Source organism: Taudactylus pleione, unplaced genomic scaffold (genome assembly GCF_031769625.1).
Source record: "Taudactylus pleione unplaced genomic scaffold, aTauple2 ptg000762l, whole genome shotgun sequence".
Lineage (NCBI taxonomy): Eukaryota > Metazoa > Chordata > Amphibia > Anura > Myobatrachidae > Taudactylus > Taudactylus pleione.
In genome coordinates this window covers 4149985-4177337 of record NW_028285164.1, presented here as the reverse complement: position 1 = coordinate 4177337, position 27353 = coordinate 4149985, and the positions used below count along the sequence as shown (strand labels likewise).

Sequence of the window (27353 nt, the reverse complement as noted above, 5' to 3'; positions counted from 1 at the left end):
AATGGCCCTCATTCAGACCCACTCGCGAGCGGCTTTCCGCTCGCAAGTGGGTCAATGGTCTGCACTGCGCATGCGCACGACGGAGGGAGCTCCGTCGTGCGCATGCGCGAGACCCGACGAGCGAAGGACTTTCCTTCGCTCGGAGTGTTTCATCAAAGGGGGCGTGCTGTCGATGTTGACTGACAGCACGCCCCCTTTGGTGGGCGTGCCTGCCAGACGGAGGCGTTCCCAAGGGAACGCCTACCGTCTGAAGCCGGCCCCACTGACATCACTAGTGATGTCAGTGGGAGTGATTTTGGCTCTGATAGAGCCAAAATCACTCCTGGCCTTGCGGGTGAAAAACTCAACCGCATGGTTATGCTCGCAGTTTCGATGGTCGCGATGGTCAAGACCATCGCGACCATCATCCTGCACGCTCGTATATTCTGTGGGTGGTGACATTAATGGAGGTGGGCCCTGATTCAGAGCGAGCGCTCTGGTCAGAGCGTCCGGCACTGAATCAGGGCCCATGTTTCCTTTCACACACACTGGCTTCTGCCGGCCGGGCTTGTGCAGTAGCAGCTGCTGTGCATGCCCAATAGGGATAAAAAAAAAACACACATAAAAAGCGCCTCAAAGCTGCTGCTTATGAAAGGCACTGAGTGCCTGAAAAAAGCCGGCCAACTACCTCCCGGTTCTTGCCTGGCTGGCCAAAACCGGCATTTGTGAAATTGGCCTATAGATGTATTCCAAATTGAAATAATGGGCTGTACTATCTACACACAGATGCATGCAGAGGCTCACCTCTCTCAGCCATTGAAAGCTCACCACAGGGATTTCTATAGAAAAATGCAGCAGCTCAGCAGTCATTAGGGAAGTACTGTCCTTAGTACTGCCTGGGGAAAATCTAATTTTTTTATTTTAAGAAGACGATGGATGCCTACTTGGAATAAAGAGGACGTGATCTACGCTAGAAATAGGTGAATTTTTTTTATCGGCATTGTGGATTTCTACTGGAAAAGGGGACGTGATCGGCTACAGAGATACTAGGTGAGTATGTGTGAGTGTATGTTTTAATAAAAGTATACTGTCATAGTGTTAGTGTGTCTTGTGTTTATTTTAATATTTCTTATGCAGGTGAACTACTGGTACCAGCAGCCCTGTAATGCCCCGCATGCTGATACTTGTTGTTCTCCAAGTACCAGCATGCAGTGGAGACTTGCTGGGACCTGTAGTTCTCCTGCAAGACAATATTACTTAATCTATTTTTTACACACACTTACACACAATCAACCCGGCACCCACCACCTAGGGGTGCCAGGGATAGCCCAGGCCTGGGGTTCCCTGGAGAGGGGGACCCCTTTATTGGCCTAGGCTGACTAGCGGTCAGGCAAAATGCTTTGGCCGGGGAAACCTGTGAAAGGGTTCCCATGGCTGTGACATTACACCCCGCTAGAAGGAGCCCAGTGCTGGTTGAGAAACCGAAAGATTGCATAAGAAAAGAGGTGTTTTAAACCTCTAGGATGGGGGCAGGCATGTATGCAAATTACTTGTGGGAGTTAGCCTATCGTTAGCAGGGGCGGGTTTGTAACAGGAACATTATATAGTGGGATAAAAGTGTGGGCCAAAGCCTCTTTGTTCCAGATTCCTCCAGGACAGGGAAGTGCATTTTGTCAGTTGTCATTTTCCTTAATAAAACTCTCTTAGTGCTTCTCCTTCTTCTCTTCTTCTCTCCTCCTTTTCCTTATTGTATTTAGTCATTCTTTTCATTTACTTCATATCATTGCTTTTACTTTTCCTTTCTGTCCTCAATCAGTGTCTTTTCTGATTTCTTGTTCTGCTGGGGGTGGGTGTAGCTATGTCCTGCCTAGTAATGAGCCTCCCCAGACCCTGGTCCCTGGCTCCACAGTGCCCCCATGTTATTAGGAGCTGCAGGTGTGGTTCCCCTATTGATAGTTCTATCCCCCCTCAGGCTGCAGCAGCTTTGTGGAAGGTGTGCCAGTGCGGGGGAGGGGTGCTTCCCTTCAGTCCTTAATGCCCCTGGTCAATATCGTCTTTGTGGCTGCAGTGGCCAGCACCATAGGCAAATGCAGGAGGGGTTTATGAGTGCCTTGCCTGAACCCCCCCTCAGCACACACCATGATGACTACAATAGAAATAGCATATAATACTAAAGTTGCATGTTTTTTAGGATCCCCTCAGTGTCACAAATGAAATAACTAGCACTACAGTCCCTGTTGATCTTTTAAATGTGTCAGCCAGTAGAAAAAGTTAAAAGCCAGTAATGAATATTGTTGTGCACCAACTAGATCTGGAAAACATGCACTGTACGGGGTGCACTGATATGGATCACCTATTGGATCAATTATTAATACTGGATAATACACCATCCAGTACATAAGGGGACCAATCTGTGCATCTATGTCCAGGACAGAGCATGGTTTCTTTTTCTGCCCTCTCCCAGATTCCCCAACTTGCTCATATGATCTGTATAGGAGCCGGCACATGAAATAAAAAGATTCAGCTCAGACAGGATGGCTCTACTTCTACATATAATTGCTTACTGTGTTTGCTGGTCCTGTATATGCCAGAATTATATCATTCAGTACATTCGTATGATGTATTTTATAGATGGTCTAAGTGCTGATTATGCCCTCTTAATGGTAGAAAACAGTTGCAGCAAACAGTGTCAGTATTATGCTGGGCATTGAGGTATCATTGGGGGAATAGAATGCTTTAGTGATGCGTTATATGTAGGGATGAGCGGGTTCGGTTCCCTGAGAACCGAACCCACCCGAACTTCGGGGATCCGGGGCGATCCGAGCCCAAGCTCGGATCTCCCTGTCTGCCCCGGATCCCTCTCCCGAGGCAAAACCTCGAGATCTGCTGTCGGATCTCGAGGTTTTGCCTCGAGCGGCCATTTAAAAAAAAATGCCTTTGCCTTTAATGGGCAAAGTGCTGATTGGCTGACAGAGCCGTCTGTCACGGCTCTCAGCCAATCAGCATTATGGTGCTCATTTGCATGTAGCACGGACTCGTGAGATCCGTGCTACATGCATCTGTGTGATTGACAGTGACACAGAGCACAGATGGGTCAGTGAGACCCGTCTGTGCTGCTGTGTATTTCAATGACACAGATGCACGCACGGACCAGGAGATCCGTGCTACTTGCATCTGTGTCATTGACACAGAGCACTAACGGGTCCGTGAGACCCGTCTGTGCTGCTGTGGTAAATAAAAAAAAAAAAACCTGTGTAAAAAGAGAAAAAAATGGCGTCCTCCCCCCCAATAAAAGAGCAACCAGCCCCGGGCATTAGTGACCCAGTGCTGGGTGTGCTTAAATACAGGGGACAAACGACATAGGGGTCCCCTGTACTTAAACACAACCAGCACCGGGCTAGTCAGAACCAGAGCTGGTTGCCAAAATACGGGGGACAAACGACGTAGGGGTCCCCCGTATTCTGCGCAACCAGCTCTGGGCTCTGATCCGGTCCTGGTTCTGGAAATACAGGGGAAAAAAATGAGTAGGGTTCCCCTGTATGTTCCAGAACCAGCACTGGACTTTTTCTAGCGGGGGGCTGATGCCACAGCCAGGGGAGCCCTTTCACCGGGCCCCCCAGCCGCAGCATCAGCCCTGACCGCTAGTCAGCCCAGGCCGGGGATCCCTGGAGAGCTGGGGACCCCCCCAATAAAGGGGTCACCCTCTCCAGGGCACCCCAGGCCCAGGCTGATAGCCCGGGGCTATCCCCGCCACCCCTGGTGGCGGTGGGTGGCGGGTTGATTGTGTGGTGTGGTGTAAATAAAGAATATCAAACATTGTCTTTACAAGTAGAACTGCAAGTCCCAGCAAGCCTGCCCCGCATGCTGGTACTTGGAGAACCACAAGTACCAGCATGCAGGGCATTAAGGGCCCACTAGTACCTGTAGTTCACCTGTAAAAAAATGTTTAAAAAAAACACAGGACACACACACCGTGACAGTATAAGTTTATTAAACATACATACACACACACACACACACACACATGTACACATACTCACCTATGTAACCCTGTAGCATCGGTCCACTTGTCCGGTAAAGTATCCCTAGGGGACCTGTGAAAAAAAACATACTCACCATCTCCTATGCGAGGTTCTGTCCTCTTCGTTCCAAAGTAGGCATCCCCGGACTTGGCAAAAAAAAAAAAACGAAAACGCGATCCACGAACTTAGTACCGTTCTATAGAACGGTACTTCCCGAATGAGAGCTTAGCGGCGGGGTATCACCATGGAAACCCCGCTGCTAAGCGTTCATTGGCTGAGAGAGGTCATCTCCCGTCTCTCTCAGCCAATGAACGGCTCCCTCCATTGTAGTCAATGGTGGGAGCCGCAAGGTTATTAAAGTTTACCCTGCGGTTCCCACCATTGACTACAATGGAGGGAGCCGTTCATTGGCTGAGAGACGGGAGATGACCTCTCTCAGCCAATGAACGCTTAGCAGCGGGGTTTCCATGGTGATACCCCGCCGCTAAGCTCTCATTCGGGAAGTACCGTTCTATAGAACGGTACTAAGTTCGTGGATCGCGTTTTCGTTTTTTTTTTTTGCCAAGTCCGGGGATGCCTACTTTGGAACGAAGAGGACAGAACCTCGCATAGGAGATGGTGAGTATGTTTTTTTTCACAGGTCCCCTATGGATACTTTACCGGACAAGTGGACCGATGCTACAGGTTACATAGGTGAGTATGTGTACATGTGTGTGTGTGTATGTATGTTTAATAAACTTATACTGTCACGGTGTGTGTGTCCTGTGTTTTTTTAAACATTTTTTTTACAGGTGAACTACAGGTACTAGTGGGCCCTTAATGCCCTGCATGCTGGTACTTGTGGTTCTCCAAGTACCAGCATGCGGGGCAGGCTAGCTGGGACTTGCAGTTCTACTTGTAAAGACAATGTTTGATATTCTTTATTTACACCACACCACACAATCAACCCGCCACCCACCGCCACCAGGGGTGGCGGGGATAGCCCCGGGCTATCAGCCTGGGCCTGGGGTGCCCTGGAGAGGGTGACCCCTTTATTGGGGGGGTCCCCAGCTCTCCAGGGATCCCCGGCCTGGGCTGACTAGCGGTCAGGGTTGATGCTGCGGCTGGGGGGCCCGGTGAAAGGGCTCCCCTGGCTGTGGCATCAGCCCCCCGCTAGAAAAAGTCCAGTGCTGGTTCTGGAACATACAGGGGAACCCTACTCATTTTTTGTCCCCTATATTTCCAGAACCAGGACCGGATCAGAGCCCAGAGCTGGTTGCGCAGAATACAGGGGACCCCTACGTCGTTTGTCCCCCGTATTTTGGCAACCAGCGCTGGTTCTGACTAGCCCGGTGCTGGTTGTGCTTAAGTACAGGGGACCCCTACGTCGTTTGTCCCCTGTATTTAAGCACACCCAGCACTGGGTTACTAATGCCCGGGGCTGGTTGCTCTTTTTTGGGGGGGTGCACGCCATTTTTTTCTTTTTTTACACAGGTTTTTTTTTTTTTTTTTTACCACAGCAGCACAGACGGGTCTCACGGACCTGTCATTGCTCTGTGCCAATCACACAGATGCATGTAGCACGGATCTCCCGGGTTCGTGCTACATGCAAATGGGCACCATAACGCTGATTGGCTTCCTGTCTGCCACTGCAGTGCCACTCCTAGATGGGCCACGTGTTTGTGCCGCCCCCTTGTGTCGCTTAGCATAGTCATCCAGCTTCCTCGGTACAACCTTTTGGCCTAAAAACAATATTGTGAGGTGTGAGGTGTTCAGAATAGAGTGGAAATGAGTGGAAATTAATGTTATTGGGGTTATTAATAGCGTAGGAACAAAAAAAGGCCCATTTATGTGATTTTAGCGGGTTTTTTTTATTTTTTAAGAAAAAATCCAGATCCAAAACACAAAACCCAGAACCCAAAACACGGAAGGGTGGTTTTGGCAAAACCAATCCAGATCCAAAACACGAAGAAAGATCCAGATCCAAAACCAAAACACAAAACACGAAAAGTGTCCGGTGCACACCCCTAGTTATATGACAGTAAGGGGTAATGGCTTTGACACTGCTTTATTTATCTATAGCACCTTAGATCTAGCTTTTATCTCCTTTGAATCATATTATCAGTCAATAGAGGAGATTGTATTATATACTGTATTCTGAGCATTTAACTTACAAAATAGACAGAATACATGTGCTACAGTGAATTTCTACAGGGTGCACAGCTTATTATTGCAATCACTGCCCCAAGCAGCTATCACCGGGAAGCTCCATTCTCAGCTATGCTCCTACTTCGACAAATATACATTGCTGGAGGTCACGCAGCCTTCGCGTCCTGCCTATGAGGGGTACAACGCGAGCAAAGCAGCTAGTTCAGTTCGTCAGGGCTAACAGCAGGCGTCTGGGGAAAATGCTTCGCCTTTAATAATTCCACCTGTACGCAGGGACGAAAATGTCATTTTCGTCACCTCTGCTTGCGATGTGGTGGCAATCACCCAGTTGCCAAGTGTTTCAAGGGGGGTGCCCAGCAGCAGCCTGCACAGCCAGCAAAAGGCACAAGTGCTAAGTAAAGTTCCATCCCCTGTCCGTGTCACAGCGATAGCAAAATGGTTGAGTTGGTACCCGGTTCTGCAGGACGCAGAATTTTCGTTAAAAGGCTTCAGTTTTGGTTTTCGTTTACCTATTTGCAGGGATGTCGACACATATTCGCCTAGAAATTTGAAGTCTGCCTTTGAATTGCCTCACATTCTTAGGGAAAAAGTGGCTGGCGAGGTTAGCGTCAGGCGCATTGCAGGGCCTTTTGCAGATCCCCCATTAGGGATCTTGTGAATTCCCCGGTGGGAGTGGTTCCCAAGAAAATTCCAGGAAAATACAGGCTCATGCAACATCTGTCTTATCCGCCAGGCTCGTCAGTAAATTTTGCCATACCAGTTGAGGTTTCCTCGGTGGTGTACCAGTCTTTTGACGATGCTTTGGATGTCATTAGGTGTTATGGTCCGGGCGCACTGATGGCTAAGATAGATGTTGAGTCAGCTTTTCGTCTACTTCCTTTGCACCCAGAGTCATTCCAGTTTATGGGTTTTTAGCTTGGACAACGGATATTGCATAGACAAATGCTTGCCTATGGGGTGTTCTGTGTCCTGTGCGTTTTTCGAGCATTTTAGCACCTTCCTACACTGGTGCGCGGAATTTATTTATTTAATTTTTGCGGTAGTCATGGAATAGCCCACTATCTCGATGACTTTCTGTGTGTCGGCCCTTCCGGTTCAGGCAGATGCAGTTATCTTTTGTTTTCTTTACGAGCGCTGTTTTTTCATTTGGAGTTACCGTTGCTGCGGACAAAACGGAGGGCCCTTCCCCTTGTCATTCCTGGGTATCGAGATCTGTACCTCAGCGGGTTCTTGTCGCATTCCTCTCGATAAGCCTGTCAAGTTGCGTAATGCCATAGCGGAATGCACGGCTTCCAGTAGAATTACCCTGCGGCAGGCGCAATCCCTCCTGGGCCTGTAAAGTAATTCCAATGGGCAGAGCTTTTTCACGTAAATTGGAAAGGGCCACGGCTGGTGTCACTAACCGAGACATTTGCTACGTTTATCCTCAGAGATTAAGCAGGACCTCTCTGTCTGGGTCTCGTTTCTTCGGGATTTTAATGGCGTTCGGTTGTGGATGTCTCCAGCCGCTGACAATTTGCAGCTGCAGCTGTTCACCGACACAGCAGGCACCACAGGGTTCGGATGTTACCTTGATGGCTCCTGGTGCGTTGGCCGTTGGCTGGAAGAATGGGTGGGAAAGGGTTTGACTAAGGACTTACTCCTTCTCAAACTCTTTCCCATAATGGTTTCCTTGGAAATCTGGGGGGAATGGTTACGCAATCGCAGCATCATTATCAGGTGTGACAACCTGGGCGTGGTCCATGCGATACAATCAGCAACATGCGGCTTCCCTGCTGGTTTTGCGCTTGCTAGCGCAGCTGTGCTCACATGTTTGCGCTGTAACATCATGTTTAAGGCAAGACACGTTCCTGGGGTGGAGAATGAGATAGACGATGCGTTATCACGTTTCCAGTGGGCTAGGTCCCGATCTGTGGCCCCTGGTGCTGACGTTGTGCTTTGCCCCTCTTATGTTTGGCAGGTGATCGAGCCGGCATGGAGGGCTTAGCAGAACAGTCTTTAGCCCCCTCCACGTTGCGAGCATATCGGCAGGCATGGAATGAATGGGAAGATTATTCCCGTAGCAGCAAACAGGCAGGTAAGAGTCAGCATCATTCGATGCTTTCTTTTATTTGGAGTCTCCATTTGGCTGGCAGATCCAGGGCTTCTGTTGCGCGCTCTTTGGGGGGCATTGCATTTTATTGTAAATTGAAGGGCCAACCTGACTTTACTAAAAGTTTTCTGATTGTGAAGGCTTTAAAGGGTTGGGCACGGGTCTCCCGGCCAGTAGCTGACCTTAGGAGACCTGTGGACGCTCATCTGCTTCCGGCAGTATTAGGGGCGGTTCTCGGAGTGGCTCTTACTGCGTATGAGGCGGTCCTGATTCAAGTGGTGTTTTCAGAGGCTTTTCACAGCACCTTGAGGGTATCGGAGCTGGTGGCATCATCCAAATGGGTTGATGCCGCCATGCTCCTCTCGGATATCCTGGTCAGTGAGAGGTCTGTTCTCTGTAGGATTCGGCGGTCAAAGACCGACCAGACTGGTAGGGGTGGGTGGATCTCGTTGGGTCCATCTAGGTACGAACAGATCTGCCCCGTGGCACTAGCTATGCGGTATGAGTTATTGCGGCCGGATGTTCCTGGTTCATGACTCATGCATATGGACAGGACTCCGCTTACCAAATACCAGTTTGGTTGGTTTTTGAAGAGGTGTGTATCAGTTTTAGGCCTCCCGCCTCAAGATTTTGGTACACACTCGTTTCTGATCGGAGCCGCAACTTCGGCGGCAGCTGCGGGTTTCTCGGCATCAGAAATTAAGGCCCTAGGACGTTGGAAATCGGATAGTTATAAAGGTTACATTCGACCTAGGCGTGAAGGCCCTTTGTTTTAAAGTCATTTCACAGTCTGTTCCGGTTACGTTTATATTTTATGCTTGCCTGGTTTTTGTCTTGTCTCATGTACTGTCCTGTCTTGTCTGTTACCCCTGTCCGTCCTACTCGGGATTAGCTACTCGCCATTGCTGGCAATGGGAGTCTTGAGGGATTTTACAATTTTTACCTGAACTGACGGATTCAATTCGGCTATTCTCAATCATTTAATTAGGCCATAGTCCATCCCTCAGCAGGTTTTTATTTTACCTCTTGCCGAGTTCACCTGTTTTTTCCCAATTCCCCCCCACCCATTCTTCCCCTTTGTGTCTTCTGTTTGTCTCAGCCACTTCAAATAGTAAAGTCGGCGACCAATAGAAAATTTTTCTTTTTGGCAGATACTCACTTATGTTCTATCAGATCCCACTAATACACCATAAAATTTTATTGTTTTATGACAATTACTAATTTTTTATTTACTGCTTTCCTCCACCTTTAGGATTGCTCTTTGACACGCAGGAAATTTGGGTTATAGGCCACTTATATATTTTCTGGGCTGCTAGGTTTGAGTTCAGATCAAGCTCCAATTTTTGAATATTCAGCTAGGGTCCGTTGCATAGGTTCCAGAGGTATGAGATGGCATTCCTTTTGTCCTAAACTGTTAGAGTATGCAAGGCTTTTTGGTAGGCCACGTATTTTGGTGGCTTTTGGCGAGGGTGCTATCGGCCTGGCCCTTGTGTAAATTAATTTGGTCTTGCATTGTACCTCGACAGGTCTGGCGTGGGGTTAGGAGTTTTCCTGCTAATGACGAAGCTAGGAAGAAACTTAATTTCGCAGTTGCCAAATTTGTGATGGCCAATTATGGCCGTTTCATTTACCATAAGAACATTCAATTTCGATTTAGTTATATGTATAGACCTGATGGAGTTCATTTAACAGAGGAGGGTTGGTCATTGTTTATTGGGGATCTTTTTGAGGAGTTGGCGTTATTGGGGTAGTACTTGGTATGGTGGCGGTGCGGCGGTTCTATAAGCAGAACCTTGCTGTGGCGGGAAAGAACGGCAGGTCGCCAGTCCGGGTGCAATTATGATTTAAGGGCGCTACCTTCGTTGACTGGTAGTTGGCTGTACCAACCTAACGGGGGGCAGTATCACCACCTAAACGGGTGGGAAGTCAAGATGGGGGTGAGCGTTACCTTTTGTTGTTGACATGATTTACATGGTTATGTGTATGCACTCTGGGCGATCTACGCCTGCTATGCCTTTTGTTGTTTGTGTGTGGGCATAGCAGATCTGGCTGATTTCTGGCCGTCCTTTCTTTGCCACCATACATCCTTAAATAAATAATAAATAAATAATAATTATTATTGCTCCAGTAAATCGCCATCAAGTTATCTGCCAAATCCACGTCTCAGTGTCTTTATTTTATCTTAGTATGATAAATGGTTTGCACACATGACAACACCTCATCCGATAGAAGGTTTAATGGAAAATACAAGGAACCCCTACTCATTTTGTCCTTGTATTTCCAAAACCAGGACCAGCTCGCTGAGCCCAGTGCTGATTGTGATAAATACAGGGGACGCCTACGTCTTTTGCCCCCTGTAATTTCACAACCAGGACTGGCTCTTGATAGTCCAGGGCTGGTTGTGCTTTTAGGGAAGACAGGCCACACTGTTTTTTTTTTTTTTTTTACTTTTTTTAGACAAGAATTTTTTTAAAATACAGATGTATGCACATATCTCAATGATCTGTGCATGCATCTATGTCATTAGGGAAATGCCTGTCAAGTGACATATCAATCGTCGTTCGGTAGTGAGTACACATTGCACAATATGCCGCTAATCGAGATTAACAGATCTTACTGCATGTAGGGAAGATCTGAGGATACGACGGACGACCTGTGGGTATGCGCATCAATAACGTTATCATTCATGGATACTGCAGTATTTGTTGTTCCGATGCATCGGAATTGGCCAAATCGTGCAAAATATTGTTTAGTGTGTAGGCACCTTAGCTGTCATTTCGCGTAGCCCGCGAAACCCTGCTGTGAGAACAGCGCACTCCGGGTCACGATGACTTGGAGTGCGCTGCTAGCCGACCGATTGGTCCGGCTTCAATGGCGCTTGGAGATGACGTCATCTCCAAGCGACCACTGTCACTGTGCAAAAGCCGGGTCTATGCAGACCAGACTGCGGTGTGAGCGGCGCTGACTCTGGAAAATCCAGAGTCGGCGCCGGCTAAATTCCGGGTCTGATCCGGATAGGAACTTTGGGCCTGATTCAGACCCACTCGCAAGCAGCTGTCCGCTCGCAAGTGGGTCGATGTTGTGCACTGCGCATGCGCACGATGGCGGGAGCTCCGTCGTGCGCATGCGCCAGACGCGACGAGCGAAGGACTTTCCTTCGCTCATTGTGTCTGATCAAAGGGGGCGTGCTGTCGATGTTGATCCCAAGGGAACGCCTACCGTCAGAAGCCGGCCCACTGACATCACTAGTGATGTCAGTGGGAGTGATTTTAGCTCTGATAGAGCCAAAATCACTCCGGCCTTGCGGTTGAAAAACTCAACCGCAGGCTCCGGCTCACAGCGGCGATGGTCGCAATGGTCAAGACCATCGCGGCCATCAAACTGCACGCTCATATAGGCTGTGGGTGGTGACCCACAGCTATACGAGCGTCCAGGAGGACGCTCCATAATTATGGAGGACGGCCCTCATTCAGAGCGTGCGCTCTGCTCAGAGCGTACGGCTCTGAATGAGGGCCTTTGTTCCAACTCCGGGTCAGACCCGGAATTTAGGTGGAAAAGGGCTATAAAATGTCAAACTCCCTAATGATTCCTATTCAATGATCTACCACACAGGGTCAGGTTAAGGACCCCACACATCAGCAATCGATTGTGTATAAAAATATCTGCAATGTATGGGGCTTCACAGATCGCAGATTGCAACCAAAAAGTGATTGGAATTGGTAAATCATATTGTCCAACATGTTGGGTGTCACAGATGGATTGGGCTGTAGATTGCTAGTGTATGGTCATGATCAGCAGATTTGCAGACTGTTACTGGTAAAATGATGGGCCCTTTCAAGATTGTCAGATCTGTGTAAAGGCCCCCATACACCAGCAATCTGAAAACCACAATTGAACAATTTGAATATTTATTGCCCGATCTTAGGATGTCCCAATCGAGCAATCTGCGCCCATACACTACAGATCTTTTTCAGTGATTTGCAGATCGATTGCAGCAAACACAGATCTGGCAATCTTGAAAGGCCCATCATTTTGCTAGAAGCGGTCTGGAAATCTGCTGATCATGTCCATACACTAGCAATCTACAGCCCCAATCGATCTGTAAAATCCAACATGTTGGACAATCTGATTAAACAATTCCAATCACTTTTTGGTTGCAATCTGCGGTCTGTGAAGCCCATACATTGCAGATTTTTATACACAAATGATTGCAAATTGCACGATTGCTGCAATCCATCTCTGATGTATGGGGGCCTTTAGCTGAAAATGATCTGCAAATCACTGAAACAGATCTGTAATGTAATGTATGGGCGCAGATTGCTAGATTGGGAAATCCTAAAATATGGCAATGAATCTTCAAATTGTTCAGTTGTAGTTTTCAGATTGCTGATGTATGGGGGCCTTTACCCAGCTGGTGCACAGGTGTAGTCATTACTCCATAGGCAAATGCAGGGGGGTTTCCATCTGCCTGGAAACCCCCCTCCCCAGCCCACACCATAACCACAATAGTAATAGAATAGATTGTTACTAGTGCTGCATGTTCTTCTCAGTATCACAAATGAAATAATTAGCACCACCAGTAGCTCTTTTAACATGTATCAGCCAGTAACAAATAACCTGTGCACCAACTAGAACATCTGGAAAACATGCACTGTTAGAGATGCACTGCTATAAAGCCCAATATGTACATATATGTCTAGGGTAGTGCTAGGTCCTTCTGTTGCTCCTCCAGGCTCCCAGACTTGCTCCTATGCTCTGGAATGGTGCCCACGTCTAAAATAAATACGTTCAGCTCAGGCAGGATGGCCCTACTGCCGCATTTAATAGGTTACTGTGATCGCTGGTCCTGTATATGCTGGAATTATTACACACAATACACTTTGTATGATGCTTATTAAAGCTGGTTAAGTACTAATTCTGCCCTCTTCATGGACTGGCCACACTCACTCTAAAATTAAGAAATTGGAAACCCCCCTCTGGAAATCCTGCATTTGCCACTGTACACATTGATACATTTTAAAAGATCCACAAGTAGAGCTAATTATTTCACTTGTGATTCTGTGAGGAGACCTGGAAAACATGCACTGATTGGGGTCCTAAAGACTGAGGGCCTGATTCAGACCCGCTCGCGAGCGCTATGCACTCGCAAGCGAGTCGATGGTGGCCCAGTGCGCATGCGCACGATGGAGCCGGCTCCGTCATGCGCATGCGCGAGACCCGGATAGCGACGGGCAAACCGTCGCTCCGGGTCTCGCTACAAAGGGGGTGTGCTGTCGATGTTGAGTGACAGCACGCCCCCTTTGGTGGGAGGGCCGGGGGAGTGGCTGCCCAAACGGAGGCGTTCCCATGTGAACGCCTCCGTTTGGGGGCGGCCCACTGATGGAGAGATATCAGCTCTGTTTGAGCCGAAATCTCTCTGGGGCTTGCGGCCACGAGACCCTACCACAAGGGTCTCGTCGCAAGCCCGATGGTCACGATGGTCTTGACCATCGCGACCATCTTCCTAGCTGCTCGCTATAGCTGTGGGTGGTCACCCACAGCTATGCAAGCGGACAGGAGGCCGCTCCGTAAAAAAAAAACGCCCTGATTCAGAGCGAGCGCTCTGTCAGAGCGTCCAGCTCTGAATCAGGGCCTGAGTTTGAGATACTGTATGTATGTCATCCGATCCCGTTGATTAGGCCAAAATATCAGGCACCTTGTTTAATTTGTGCCCACTATGTGCGCTCCTGCAGATCGTTCCGTCGGCCTGCATACACAGATTATGAAGCAACCCAGATGCTGACGATGGCAAGGTCAATGGTGAATCGATATATCGGGAGGTCATTCACAGGATCGTGCAGTGTTTACCTCCTGTCCGATATATCGTTCACCGGCACCATCAGGTATCGTATTGGCGGGTTTTGTGTACTTAGGGCCTGATTCAGAGCTGAGCGCTCTGACCAGAGCGCTCGCTCTGAATCAGGGCCCTCCTCCCTGAAAATGGAGCGGCCTCCTGGCCGCTCGCATAGCTGTGGGTTACCACCCACGGCATATGCAAGCGGCCAAAAAGATGGTCGCGATGGTCTCCCTGCCGCAAGTCCTGGAGTGATTTTGGCTCTATCAGAGCCAAAATCACTCCCACTGACATTGCTAGTGATGTCAGTGGGGCCGGCCTCAGATGGTAGGCGTTCCCATGGGAACGCCTCCGTCTGGCAGGCACCCCCCCGGCACGCCCACCAAAGGGGGCATGCTGTCAATCAACATCGACAGCACGCCCCCTTTGGTGCGAGACCTGGAGCGATGGTGAGCCCGTCGCTCGCCGGGTCTCGCGCATGCGCAGTGGGGAACATCGACCCGCTTGCGAGCGTACTGCCGCTCGCGAGCGGGTCTGAATGACCCCCTTAGTTTTAGTTTTGCATGCAGCTAAGATGGGATGCCCAATGTAAATACATGTCCTAAATAGATTTACTGCTTCTCTTATATATTTAGGAGTTGCATGTATTATTTACATATTGAGCAGAAGATTGAATCCCAAAGAACTTTCCTTCTGCCTGCAATCCTCCTTTCCAGCTGTCAGATAATAACAGCTGGGAGATCATCTACAGATGTTTCCTCATATATTACTATCCTTCTTGCCAGACATTTACATGGCTTTTTTGTGATATGCTAGTCTTTGTGTGATGTGTTCGATAAATTATGTCATCATTAACCATAAAGACATTCATAATGTTGACATAAGAATGGCAACAATGAACATGTCAACATGTTCATCACATCGCCATTCAACTTTTTGGGACTCATGAAATGTTGACATGTCAGAATGTCGACAATGTCTATTTAAGGAAAGCTTATGTTAAATCTAACCCTACTGCTAACCTTAATCCCTACCCCTAAGCCTAACTCTAATGGTAAGCCTAAGGGTTACATTTACTAAAGTGAGAGTGAGTTTTAGAAGTGATGTTGCCCATAGCAACCAATCAGATTCTAGCTATTATCTGAAGGTGCTAGTTATATGTTAAGTAGAATCTGATTGGTTGCTATGGGCAACATCTCTTCTAAAACTCACTTCTAAAACGCTCAACTTAGTAAATTTACCCCTGAATCTTACCCTACCCATAATGCAAATATTTTGTCCATGTCAACATTTTCCAGGTGTCGACATATTAGCCATGTCATCATTATACCTGGTGTCGACATTGTAAACATCAGCTTCAACTAGTAGATGAGGACACATTTGTAACTAGTGTACAACTTGTGACACATGGAGGGGTTGGATTGTATTATGTGAATCCTGTTTTTTTATGTAGTTTTTGTGGATCTGGCTTTTTCAATGTTTTATATATTGCTCTGTCTTTTTCTTTCCCTTTATTAGTTACCTCCACAGTGATGGTGTGCATGTGCTTTTACATGCTCCTACAAATATCAAACCATGGGTGTGGCCTAGCTGGCCACGTCCCTTTTTGCACGTGCGCCTACGGCATGCACATGATCTCGGCTCTTTGACATACCTACAGATATTTTGGGGCTCTTTACCTCTGACTGGTTGGCCACCCCTGGTCTAGTGTGTCCTCGGAAGTGGTGTGCTCAATGTCGTTAACAACATTGAGCACACTCTGAACGAAATGAAAAATATTGTTCAGTGATGGGCACCCTCCCTCATCACCGTCCTTGCAGAACCTGACGATATCATCAGGTTGCCCTGTAATGACGGACAATGACAAATGTTGTCAATGACCAGCGGGAGCGCACATCACTGGTCGTTGACAGCATACACACTGACAGATATACTGAATGGCTGAACAATAGCAATATCATTAGTGTTCAGTCGTTCAAAATATCGGCCAGTGTGTACACACCTTAAGACTCCTTGGCCAGCCACTGTGTCTACGGTCCTCAACATTGCCTGTTTCTTTGTGCTTCTTCAAAAGAGCTTGAACAGCTCATCTTGAAACCCCGGTCTGCTTTGAAGTCTTTGCCTGGGAGAGACTTTGCTGATGCAGTATAACTACCTTGTGTCTTGTTGCTGTGCTCAGTCTTGCTATGGTGTATGACCTGTGACATGAAACTGTCTTCCACAACCTCACCTTTGTAGCAGAGTTTTTCTGTTCCTCAGCCAGTTTTAAGCCTCCTACACAGCTGTTTCTGTTTCAGGTAATGACTGTGTTTCAACCTACACATGAAAGTGATGATCATTATCACCTGTTTGGTATGTTGGTTAATCATACACCTGACTAAAGTACAAAATCACATTGTTTGTAGGCTTTATTCTTTGGTGCATGGTGGAAACCCAGCAGGTTTGGCTATCACGGTTGTGGAGCAATTTTAAGGAACTAAAAGAGGAGGAGATAGGTACAGTATAGATGATTAGGCCTGGGTGAATCATCATGGATCTTCAAATTAGACACCTTACACCCTAAAGGTCTCAACAAAGCCTTAGATTATACTAGTTTAGATTAAAGAGTTAGCCAACATTATGTGGAAGCCTGACAGCTCACCTATTGCAAATGGACGTCGGACGCTGCAAGTATTTGTAGTCTCTACATGATCCGCAATATGGTTTTGTGTTAACTGTATCTTGGTTGGTATACATGGTTCATGGTATACATTGGTTTTCATATCTAATGGTAATCATTTTTGGGTCCTTATTTTTCCACTCTATGGGATATTTATGTTTTCCCTTTCTAGTATAAAGGTTGCTATGGAATAGACTCCAGTAACACGATATACGAGCAAAGCATATGTGCATAGAGCACATTATGTTTTTGATTTTCAAGTGAGGATTCATGTAACTGTACATATGTGTTATGTATGTATAAGTCATATGTACATGTGGACATGTGTGCAAGTATAGATGTGTTTATATGGGTGAGAACTGAATAATGTACATTTATATATTTGTGTAATTCATAATTCTATTTGATAATACTATGACATTGCAATACTAGTAAGCTGGAACAGAATTATTTGAAAATACACTAGTGATATTGGAATATAAAGTAAGAAAACAAATTAATAACAAATAGATAAAATAAAATATTAATTAATTGAACATTTATTAATGTATTATTCTACTAATATATCTGAACAAGTTCAAACGTTATATATGTGCTCATGCATATTCTTAGAGGTATTTATTAAAATAATAATTTTGTGTTTAACTTTATATTATATATATATATATATATATATATATATATATATAAAATGTTTTTTTTTTTGTATTGATTTAGTGATGTTGAGTTTAGGGGGTACACTTACTAAAGTGAGACTTTTTAGAAGTGATGTTGCCCATAGCAACCAATCAGATTCTAACTATAATGTTCTAGAAGGTGGTGGGTAAATGTTAGTAAATTTACCCCTAGGTGTGGATTTGTGGTATCTTGCGCTCCCAATATTTGTGTAAGCAGCTGTCTATTACTTTAATCAGAAAAACTGACTAAAATATATGGTAAATGCAAATTTGATAAACGCGCTTGTATTTAACTAAATAAAATCTATATGGTGCTTAGCTGACCAATGCATCTAAGATGAAGATCATGTGCAATAAATATCTATAGATATGGGTATGGAAATGTCAGAACTGATATCAAAAGAAATAATATATGAACATAAATAAATACAATGAAAACAATTAAAAATGATTATTAAAAATGTGTCTAGGACCGGCAATGTCTGAATATACAGTGGACTCAATATATAACATGAAATAAGGGTATTTATAGCTCTTTTTGTGAAAATATGTGCGTTAGTCTCCATCTCCCATAACTGACAATGGGGCTGTGTCTGGTATATTTTTTCAGATTATGTGGTATAACACACACAGCCTCATTTTATAATTTCCCAAGAACAAGCAAAAGAGGGATCTAAGGCATTTATCCAATGATTCAATTACGTAGCCAATTAAGACAGTCCCTCTGGAATAAAAGGACCAAACTTCACCTCACAGACACCTTAATAAAGTCATCCACGACGAAACGCGTTGGTGTAAGAAGGACCCCATACTGACCTCAACACAGAGTGGACGCGAGCGCACGAGGCAGCAAGAACTCCCAACCTAAACAGCGGCTCTCTGCTTAGAGCCTGGGAGAGGACACAGTCTAGACGAGTGAAAGCGGAAGTCAGACGGGCCATTTACACAGCAGACTGAGCCCGTTCCGACTGCTGCAAGACTCCAGCAACCGTCAGCTCATACCGCCACAAGGGAAAGGTAGGGTGAGTTAATCAGCCGGTGCTCCGGACACAGCCCCATTGTCAGTTATGGGAGATCTGGACTAACACGCATATTTTCACAAAAAGAGCTATAAACACCCTTATTTCATGTTATATATTGAGTCCACTGTATATTCAGGCATTGCCGGTCCTAGACACATTTTTAATAATCATTTTTAATTGTTTTCATTGTATTTATTTATGTTCATATATTATTTATTTTGATAACAGTTCTGACCAGTGGCCTATCTATAATGGGTGCAGTGTGTGCGGGGGGGCCCGGCACCGCACACACTGCACCCATATTATTTTAGACTTACCTGTCCGTGGTCCCACATCGGGTGTCTGCACTGCTCAGAACACTGGAAAATGGCCGCCGCAGCCATTTTTCCGGCGTTCTGCGAATGCGCAGTAGACTCCGGGCACACTCAAGTGCCCGGAGTCTACTAAGGCTCCGGTGGCTGGCTAGCCGCGTCAGTTGGCTGCCGGCCACCGGGGAGAGAGGAGGGGGCCCCGCAAGGGGAGTGCACACGGGCCCCTTCCTCTCTTAAGACGCCCCTGGTTCTGACATTTCCATACCCATATCTATAGATATTTATTGCACATGATCTTCATCTTAGATGCATTGGTCAGCTAAGCACCATATAGATTTTATTTAGTTAAATACAAGCGCGTTTATCAAATTTTCATTTACCCCTAGGTGTGTTTAAATGTATATTTTGGGGAAAGAGGGCCTGGACTGCACACCTAGCTCTTTCTAATGAGATGTGCTACCTAGCTGAGACTTATTACAACATAGAAAAAAAGAGAAACCAGATGCACCATACAACCATTAATAATTATACATCATATACGAGGTTTTTGGCATAAATTTGGCCAAAGTTATGAGCTTACCCACCGTCATCAAGGTAACCTCATCGTGTAAGTCCGTAACACTATGGGGGTTCATGTCTGGGGTGTGGGGCACCCTCCAAACAACCCAACCAAACCACACCAGGGCACCACACAAAATAAAATGTGAAAATAGCAGTGAAGTGTTGTAGTGTTAGGTGACTTAAGGTGAGTGTTAGAAAAAATGAAAAATAAGTGTGTGAAAATGTAACATAAACAAAATACAAACATAGAGTGATATAAAGTGTTAAAAATAAGTGTTAAGTGGTGATGCCCCAAAGAGGTCCAGCCAGAGCAGTTCAAGGGGCCCCATGCCCCAAAATTCACCCCATAACTGACTAGCAACATAGTACTAAATAAATGTAGGTCTTACCTGTGGCTTTGTTATACAGACTGTGCAGTCAGTAAATTGTGGGTCCCTAAGTAAAAACATCAGAGGCAGGTGGGCGGGGTGTTAGTCCAGATTGATGGCATCTCGGCCTTCATGTGTGGTGCCCTGGGGTGGTTTGGCTGGGGTGGTTTGGGGATGCCCCTTGCCCCAGACATGAACCCCCATAGTGTTAGGGACTTACCCGATGAGGTTACCTTGACGACGGTGGGTAAGCTCATAACTTTGGCCAAATTTGTGCCAAAAACTTTATGTATGATGTATAATTATTAATGGTTGTACGGTGCATCTGGTTTCTCTTTTTCTCTGTGTTTAAATGTATGTAACTTCTTTAAACCAGGCTTTTAAAATGCTATGCTTGCTATTAAATTGAAACAGAGATAGCCTTAGCAGGATTCAGTACAGTGAGCACAGTGGGCTGATACAGGAAGCATCACGCTGTGACCACCCGCTCACAAGAGAGGAGTATGAAATACAGCCACTAAGTTGCAACGCTCCCCACCGCAGCTGCACGCCATAATTCTTTGTAAAATTGAAGGAGCCATATGTCTGCAATCCCGGGGATCTATCATATTATCAAGAACTTAGCCTCCTAGGTATTGAGGCTTACTACAAGTCTGTGAGTGAGCATACCATTATTTTCCCTGCTTGTCCTTAATTGCGGATTCATATATGGTGGAACTGTTTTACCTCACAGCTATATAAGAGCGGGAACTGCATTGAAACAAATATAATTGTATTGGGTCAAATCCAAAAGTGAAAGTAGCAGTTGGTTAGATACAGTTTAAATGTTTCAATTTGTGTAACATGCGATGTCTTTTATGTTTCTTACTTTTTTATGTGAAGCAAGCAAATATACATTTCCTATAAAATTTCTGGGTGTGGTATAAGAGAGAGACAGTAATTAGATAGTGTCTAGGTAGACACCAGATGTTAGACAGACAATAGGTCAAACGGGACAAAAGGTCGACACACTAAAGGTCGACATGTAAGAAGGTCGACAGGTACAAATGGCTGACATGGTAAAAAAGGTTGACACAAAAATGGTTGACACATAAATGGTCGCCACCTGATTTTTTTTTTATTTTCTAGCCCTAATCTTCACCCTAACCCTCCCCTTGGTGCCTAACCCTAACCCTCCCTCCTGGTACCTAACCCTAACTATTGTGGTAGATGCCTGACCCTAACTGTCCCTTCTAGTTCCTATCCCTCCGGTTAGTGCCTAACTGTAACCAACAAAAAAATTTGTGTCGACCATTTTTTGTCAACCTTCTGACCATATTGATCATCTGTACCTGTCAACCTTCTTACATGTCAACCTTTAGTGTGACAATAAAGCAGCACTGTGGACTTCTCAGCAGAATCCTATAGCCTAGGATCAAGCCTGTAGGGAATACACCAATCTTGACCACTAGGAGACTGGAAAATTGTTGCCTTTGTATCACTTGTTGCCATTTACTGTAGTGTGATAGTGTTGGAACCCATTCTGCAAAGCGCTATTGTAATCAGGTACTTCGTGCTAAGTACCCGAGTATTCGGGGGCCCTGCTGGTCATGGATGCCATACCTACGCCATAGCCAGAACAAAGGAGAGTCACCGTGAAGAGGTGAGAGACAGTATTCAGGTACTCCATGTAAGTGTACCACAGTACCAGTAGGGTTTCACACTATAATAGCTGTTGCTTTGCATTAATGAACTTAATTTATGCTCATATTCCTATATTTGCCGAGGTTTGTTCCCATGTTCTCAATACTGAGGGCGCATGAAAGGCTGAAGGTAATCCAGTAACAGCTGTCTGGGTGCTGGAGTTGTTGTCGGTTATAATTGAGCATACTCTCGGACGATTAGCTGGGGCAAATAGACAGCACTGTAGATGCATTTTATCTGTAACCGTAAAGGATATTGGAATGATCAACTCTATTTTCTGTAGAAAAACATCCAAAATGCCATGTTCCCTGGAGCATTGATATGAGCACAGAACAACCGCAGTTACAGAGTGGTGGTAAGTCAGTTTTTCTGATGTATGTAACATGTATGAGGGATTAAATAGGCCAGACCAGCATGGGGCTGATATAACCCTAGGGGAATAGGGACCATAAAAAAATGTTCTCCCCTCCCAGGAATACAACTCAGTGCTAACAAGAGAGGGCTCCTCCCAACACCCCCTTCCAGTGGCCATTGCGATAATATTTATTTTTACTAGTCTATCCAGCAGTTCTTAAATGTCAAAATACTGTAAGATAGGGGCATAATCACATAGAGTAGTACATACAATTAATTTAGAATATACTAGGTCTGTGGTTCCCAAACTGTACACCGTGGTACTCTAGGGTGCCTCGGGACACTTGCAGGGGTGCATCAGGTTGGTGGTCCAGCACCAAATAAAATTATTTAATATCAATTTAATGTAAATATGTGGACAAACAGAAGCACAAGCCTGCCCACCACCACATAACTGAGCCTAAGGATGACAGGTCAGCACAATTTACTTCACTTTACTACTGTACTACATTTTTTTCTGAATTTTACAACAACAAACGTAAACTTAGGGGTGCCGTGAAAACAATGATGATACTCTAGGGCCGTAATTTAAAAAAGTTTGGGAACCACTGTACTTGGTGAATAGATTGTAAACTGGCAAACAGTCTATTAATACACAGTCTAATTACAGTATATTAATGTTTGTTTCCAATTATAAAGAGCAACCAAATTTGCTGGTGCTATATAAGGTAACTGTATAACCTTCATACAAAATAATATGTTTACTATTCAAACTAGTGGAATCCCACCACATCCAGAAGCATGTTCCCCGAATATTCAGATTGGCCAATCTGAAGATGCGACCCACCTAAAGTATCCTTCTACCCTACCTTTCACATATTTCCACCACATATGTAATACCACCATCTTATTTCATAACTTCTCATTACATTTAAACCTATATTCTACCCAAGTCTGGCCTGCAGAACACCATACAGTTCTCTATGACTTAGGTATTCACCCCACACTTCCATTTCGATTTTTTTTCTTTGTACCATCTGCCTACATCATATATTCTTACACAACCGTAACAGCCCAATCTAGTTTTTAGAAAGAAATATATGGACGCTTCAATCGACAGTGTGATGAATATATTGCCTATAAGCAGCTCACCAGAAGGGGTGGCTGGCCCCTACCAACTATGGGACACAGACAAAAAAACTAGGAGCGCTAGTGAGAAAAATAAAATAAATGTAATGCAGTAATCTTAATACTAAAACTCGTTAGGTTTAATTTTCCCGACAAATTCAGATTTTTCCCGACAAAATTTGGGTCTCCGAAAGAGGCAAAACATCATCTTTCGTAGACAAGCATCATCTTTCATGGACTTTTGTCCAGGAATAATGATGTTTGTCCATGAAAGATGATGTTTTGCCTCTTTCTAAGACACAATTTAAATGATGTACTAATCCAAGTCTGCACATCTCTATCAAAATTGACTGAAAATTACTGTAAATTGTGGAACTGAATGTTATTGATATTAATAGTACTAAAAGAACAAAAACAGGTCTGACTCCAGATAAAATATTTTAGATTTTTTATAAATGTTTAGAGAAATCCAAAAGCAAATCTGAATCCGAACTAAAACACTAGAAACGTGTGGGACCGGTTCCCAGAGAACCGAATTTACGGGTTCTACGTCGAACCAAGTCAGAGTTTGGAATCACTTTGGGGCACCGAGTCGAACAGAGTCCTTGTTTGGTTCTGCAATCAGTTTAGAATTCAGATTAATAATCGAACTCCGGTTTTTGGATTGCATGGAAAAAACAGGTCCAAATCACACGATTCTACTGTAGCTGTTTTTTAAAAATAAATTCAGATTCAAAAACCAAATACAAAGATGATTCAGGATCTACAAGCAAAACATTGAGGGTCCGTGCACACCTCTAGTGAGCATGTGGATGTGCATGTATGTATGAGAGTAACTTACAGTACATGTATCCTACATCCACTTCCCGACCAACATCTCCCCATTATATATAGATATTATTTTTATTCCTTACATCTTCAATCTCTATAGTGACCACATAGTTTCCCCAAAACTCTCTATATTTATACTTTGTTTTTATCCCTCGTTTTCCCTAAAACTGAACTGTCCTCTCTTCCCTCCTCTTATTATCAATCCCCCCCATGTCCCTATTCCTCCTCTTTATTATACCACTGCTATTAGAAGTAAATTTGCTCTGCATTTAGCACTGATACTTGTTTCCATGTCCCTCTCTTAGACTTCTCTATTATGGCAAATTCCATTTTTCACCTACGACAATCGTCTCAGCCTCTATACAATCACAGAGATCCATTTGCAAATGAACGCCGAAATTTCAGTGCTCCAATGCCACCACCAGGTAAGTACCAATTTCATTCTATGGCCCGTATTCAATTCAATTACACGCGAAAATCCAAGATCTGCGAAAAATTATCGCCGATATCGATTTTTCGCCAGTCGGGAACTTATCTCTGTATTCAATTCCAAATACTTCCCGCATATGCGAAAACGCAGTGCAATGTAATAGACAAAAAAGATTCGCCTCTGAATAGCAAGCAGAAAAAAGTGCAGAATTGCAGTTTTGGGGTGCAAAGGTGCGGTAAACACTCAGCACCCTTCGGACAGCCCCCAAAGGATAACTGCATCAAAAAAATCCTTAAAAAAAAATGAGGAACACCCCAAGAAAGCACTTTGAAAATGGGGACGAAAAACTACAAAGTGGGGATACAAGCTTAAAAAGTAACGAAATAGACTTTTGGGGGGTCAGCAAGTATGGGGGAGTCTTTTTTTTTATTGCAGTTGATTGCTGAAAGTGCGTTTTTTAAATATTTTAAAACATCACTTTAGCGATTTTTAACCATGCTTGCACCCATTTTCATGTACCCCAAATTTGACAGGACTACTTATTTTCACCAAAAAAAAACTGCTTAATGCCATTCTTCACCACGTGTGCAAAGACGCTATTTAGAAGCAATTGACAGCACTTAAGTACTCCAAATAGCTTTCTTAGGTCTAATCGGGGACATCTATATTGATCCCCAATTATAATGCATCTTTTGGGAGGTGTCAGGCTGATTTCCCCATTTCTGACAGCACTTTTTGTCTGTTTGACTTTTTCCGGGACGTGTTTTCGCGTATTTTAGAATTGAATACGGTGAACAGCAGGGGCGCGCCCGATAAGTTTCCGTGGCCAAAACACGCAGTCAGCGAAAATCGCGGGTGCAAAACTAATTGAATACGGGCCTATCCCGGATACGTAGAGTAAACTAAAACATATCTGCTTACTGTCAGTGAGCGTGTGCAGTTATACAAAATGGAGGTCAGAGTGTCACATGTGCGCTTGTGGCCTTTTTCCCCTGAAGAGGTGCAATGGACAGGTGCTTGTGAAGGATGTAAGAGAGAGACATTTATTTGTTGTTCTATTGTGAATGAAAGTATATCTGAGTATAGCTGGTTAGCTGTATAATTTAGTGTGGAATTAATTATTTCAGCATAATGAATCCTGCTGTACATTAGAATTCACAGTTTGTTATACTCTTTTTCCCAAACATATATAATAATTTATTTTACGTCATTTCATATTTGCATAGTATACAGCGCTTGCTATAAATATAACAATATGGCTTCTGCTGCTACTTAGCACGTGAAACAGGAAGATATATTTATTTTAACAATTATTATAACAGGGGGCCTATTCATTATCTACCCATTATGAAAAAGTTCAGTTTTCGGATCAGTCTGCCGCCCCCGTGCACTGCGTGCCTGAAGCCGTGCACATATACGTGAATTAAGGTCACACATGCGCACTTGTGCAGTCAGCCGGATAGGGACCGGTACGTATCACAGCTTTTTTGTATCAGTGTTAGAGGATCAATGGGACAGATGCTTTTCGAAGCAGCTGTTCTCACACCGAAACAATACTGAATTCCTCTGGTAGTTAAGTATGCACTGTCATAACCCACAGAGAATTGGATACTTACTTATTGGAGGCCATCCATCCCGCCATTGTGAATAGGATTCTAGAAGTGTAATCGAGTGAAATCAATAAAATAAATAAAAAAAATAGCTTACTAAGATGAGTAATTTGCATAAAGAATTCACTAATATATATATATTAGAGTTGTGCGCCGGGCCATTTTTGCTGGATGTGGATTTGGCTCTGGTTCGTCATCCGACTTTGGATTTTGCCAAACTGCCGTGACTGGTTTTGGGTTTAGATTGTAATGTTTTACAAAAAATTACAAAAAAAGCTAAAATCACATAATTAGTTTTTTTTTTTTGTTCCAGTCAATTTAGACCACCTCACAGCTCTTAATATTGTTTACACTATTATTGGCAAAAGGCTGTAGTGAGCTGGCTGGTTACTAAGCGACAGAGCAGTGGCATAGACACACATCTATGAAACATTGCCACACAGCAGTGACAGAAAAGAAAGTTAGTGCAAGATGGAATTTTTTTTGGGCCCTCCAACCCACCCTTATATTGGATATTAAAAAGGACATGCACACTTTAACAAACCAAGCATTTCAGTGACAGGGACTGCCACTTTTGTGGCTGAAGTGCTTGGTTTGTTTGGGCCCCCACAAAACAAGCTATCAATTGGCATAAGGCAACAGCTCTACAGCAGCAAGATGTCACCATCATTGCCATCCTCACCCTCATCAGTGTGTACATCATCCTCACACAATATTAATTCATCCCCACTGGAATCCACCATTATAAAAGCCTCTGTACTGTGATGTAATTGCTGGGAAAAGTCTTTTCATGCATAAACATGTCACAGTACTTGTGTGGTATGGACACGCAGTGGGCTAGGCCCAAGGAGTCATGGTGCTTGTATACAAAGAGGGCTATGGCCCAAGGAGTCACAGTCCTTGTATACACAGAGCGCTACAGCTCAAGGAGTCACAGTTCTTGTATACAGTATACACAGAGGACTACAGCCCAATGAGTCCCAGTGCTTGTATACAGTACACAATGGAATACAGCACAAACAAACTTTTTTTTTTTTTTTTTACTTTTTTTATACTTTTTAAAAATATTATTTAACTTTTTTTTACACTGGAGCATATGGGCATGAGCACAATGCAGCATACATCAGCATGCCTTGTATCCACAGCCACTTGTGAGTCTGGACACAACCACTTTAATCAGCAGAGTATAACGCAGCATATATCAGCGTGCCATGAAGTGTGCCCCCTATACACAGTCACTTAATAGCACAGCCACTTGTGAATCTGGAGCCTGGATACAGGCTACAACAGCCACTTAATCAGCAGAGTATAGTGCAGCATACATCAACGTGCAGTGTTCCCCCTATACACAGTCACTTAACAGCACAGCCACTTGTGAGCCTGGAGTCTGGACACAGGCTACAGCCAGTTTAATCAGCAGAGTAGCGCAGCATATATCAGCATCAGGGCCGTAACTAGGGTAGTGCAGGGCACCGCAGGGAAGGGGGCGCTGTTTGGGCCCCGGTTGGCAAGGATCCCTTATATTCGGAGCAGTTCGGATTCCACAAAATCCGAACGGTTCATCCTCATCTCTATTATATATATATAAAAAAAAATAGAAAGAATTGGCACTCACCAGGTGATGACAAAGTAGAAAAATTTATTG

The 27353-nt window shown here is 44.7% G+C and overlaps 1 protein-coding gene across 1 annotated transcript in view; it reads left to right on the top strand.

Moving 5' to 3' along the window:
- The window catches only part of LOC148476929 (uncharacterized), a 113551-nt gene that overhangs the window by 47423 nt on the left and 38775 nt on the right, over positions 1-27353 (top strand). Inside the window, exons 5-6 of the mRNA XM_088457443.1 lie at positions 21639-21710; positions 23974-24093. Of these exons, the coding sequence (XP_088313569.1) occupies positions 21639-21710; positions 23974-24093 (192 nt within the window). The remainder of the gene's footprint in view (positions 1-21638; positions 21711-23973; positions 24094-27353) is intronic.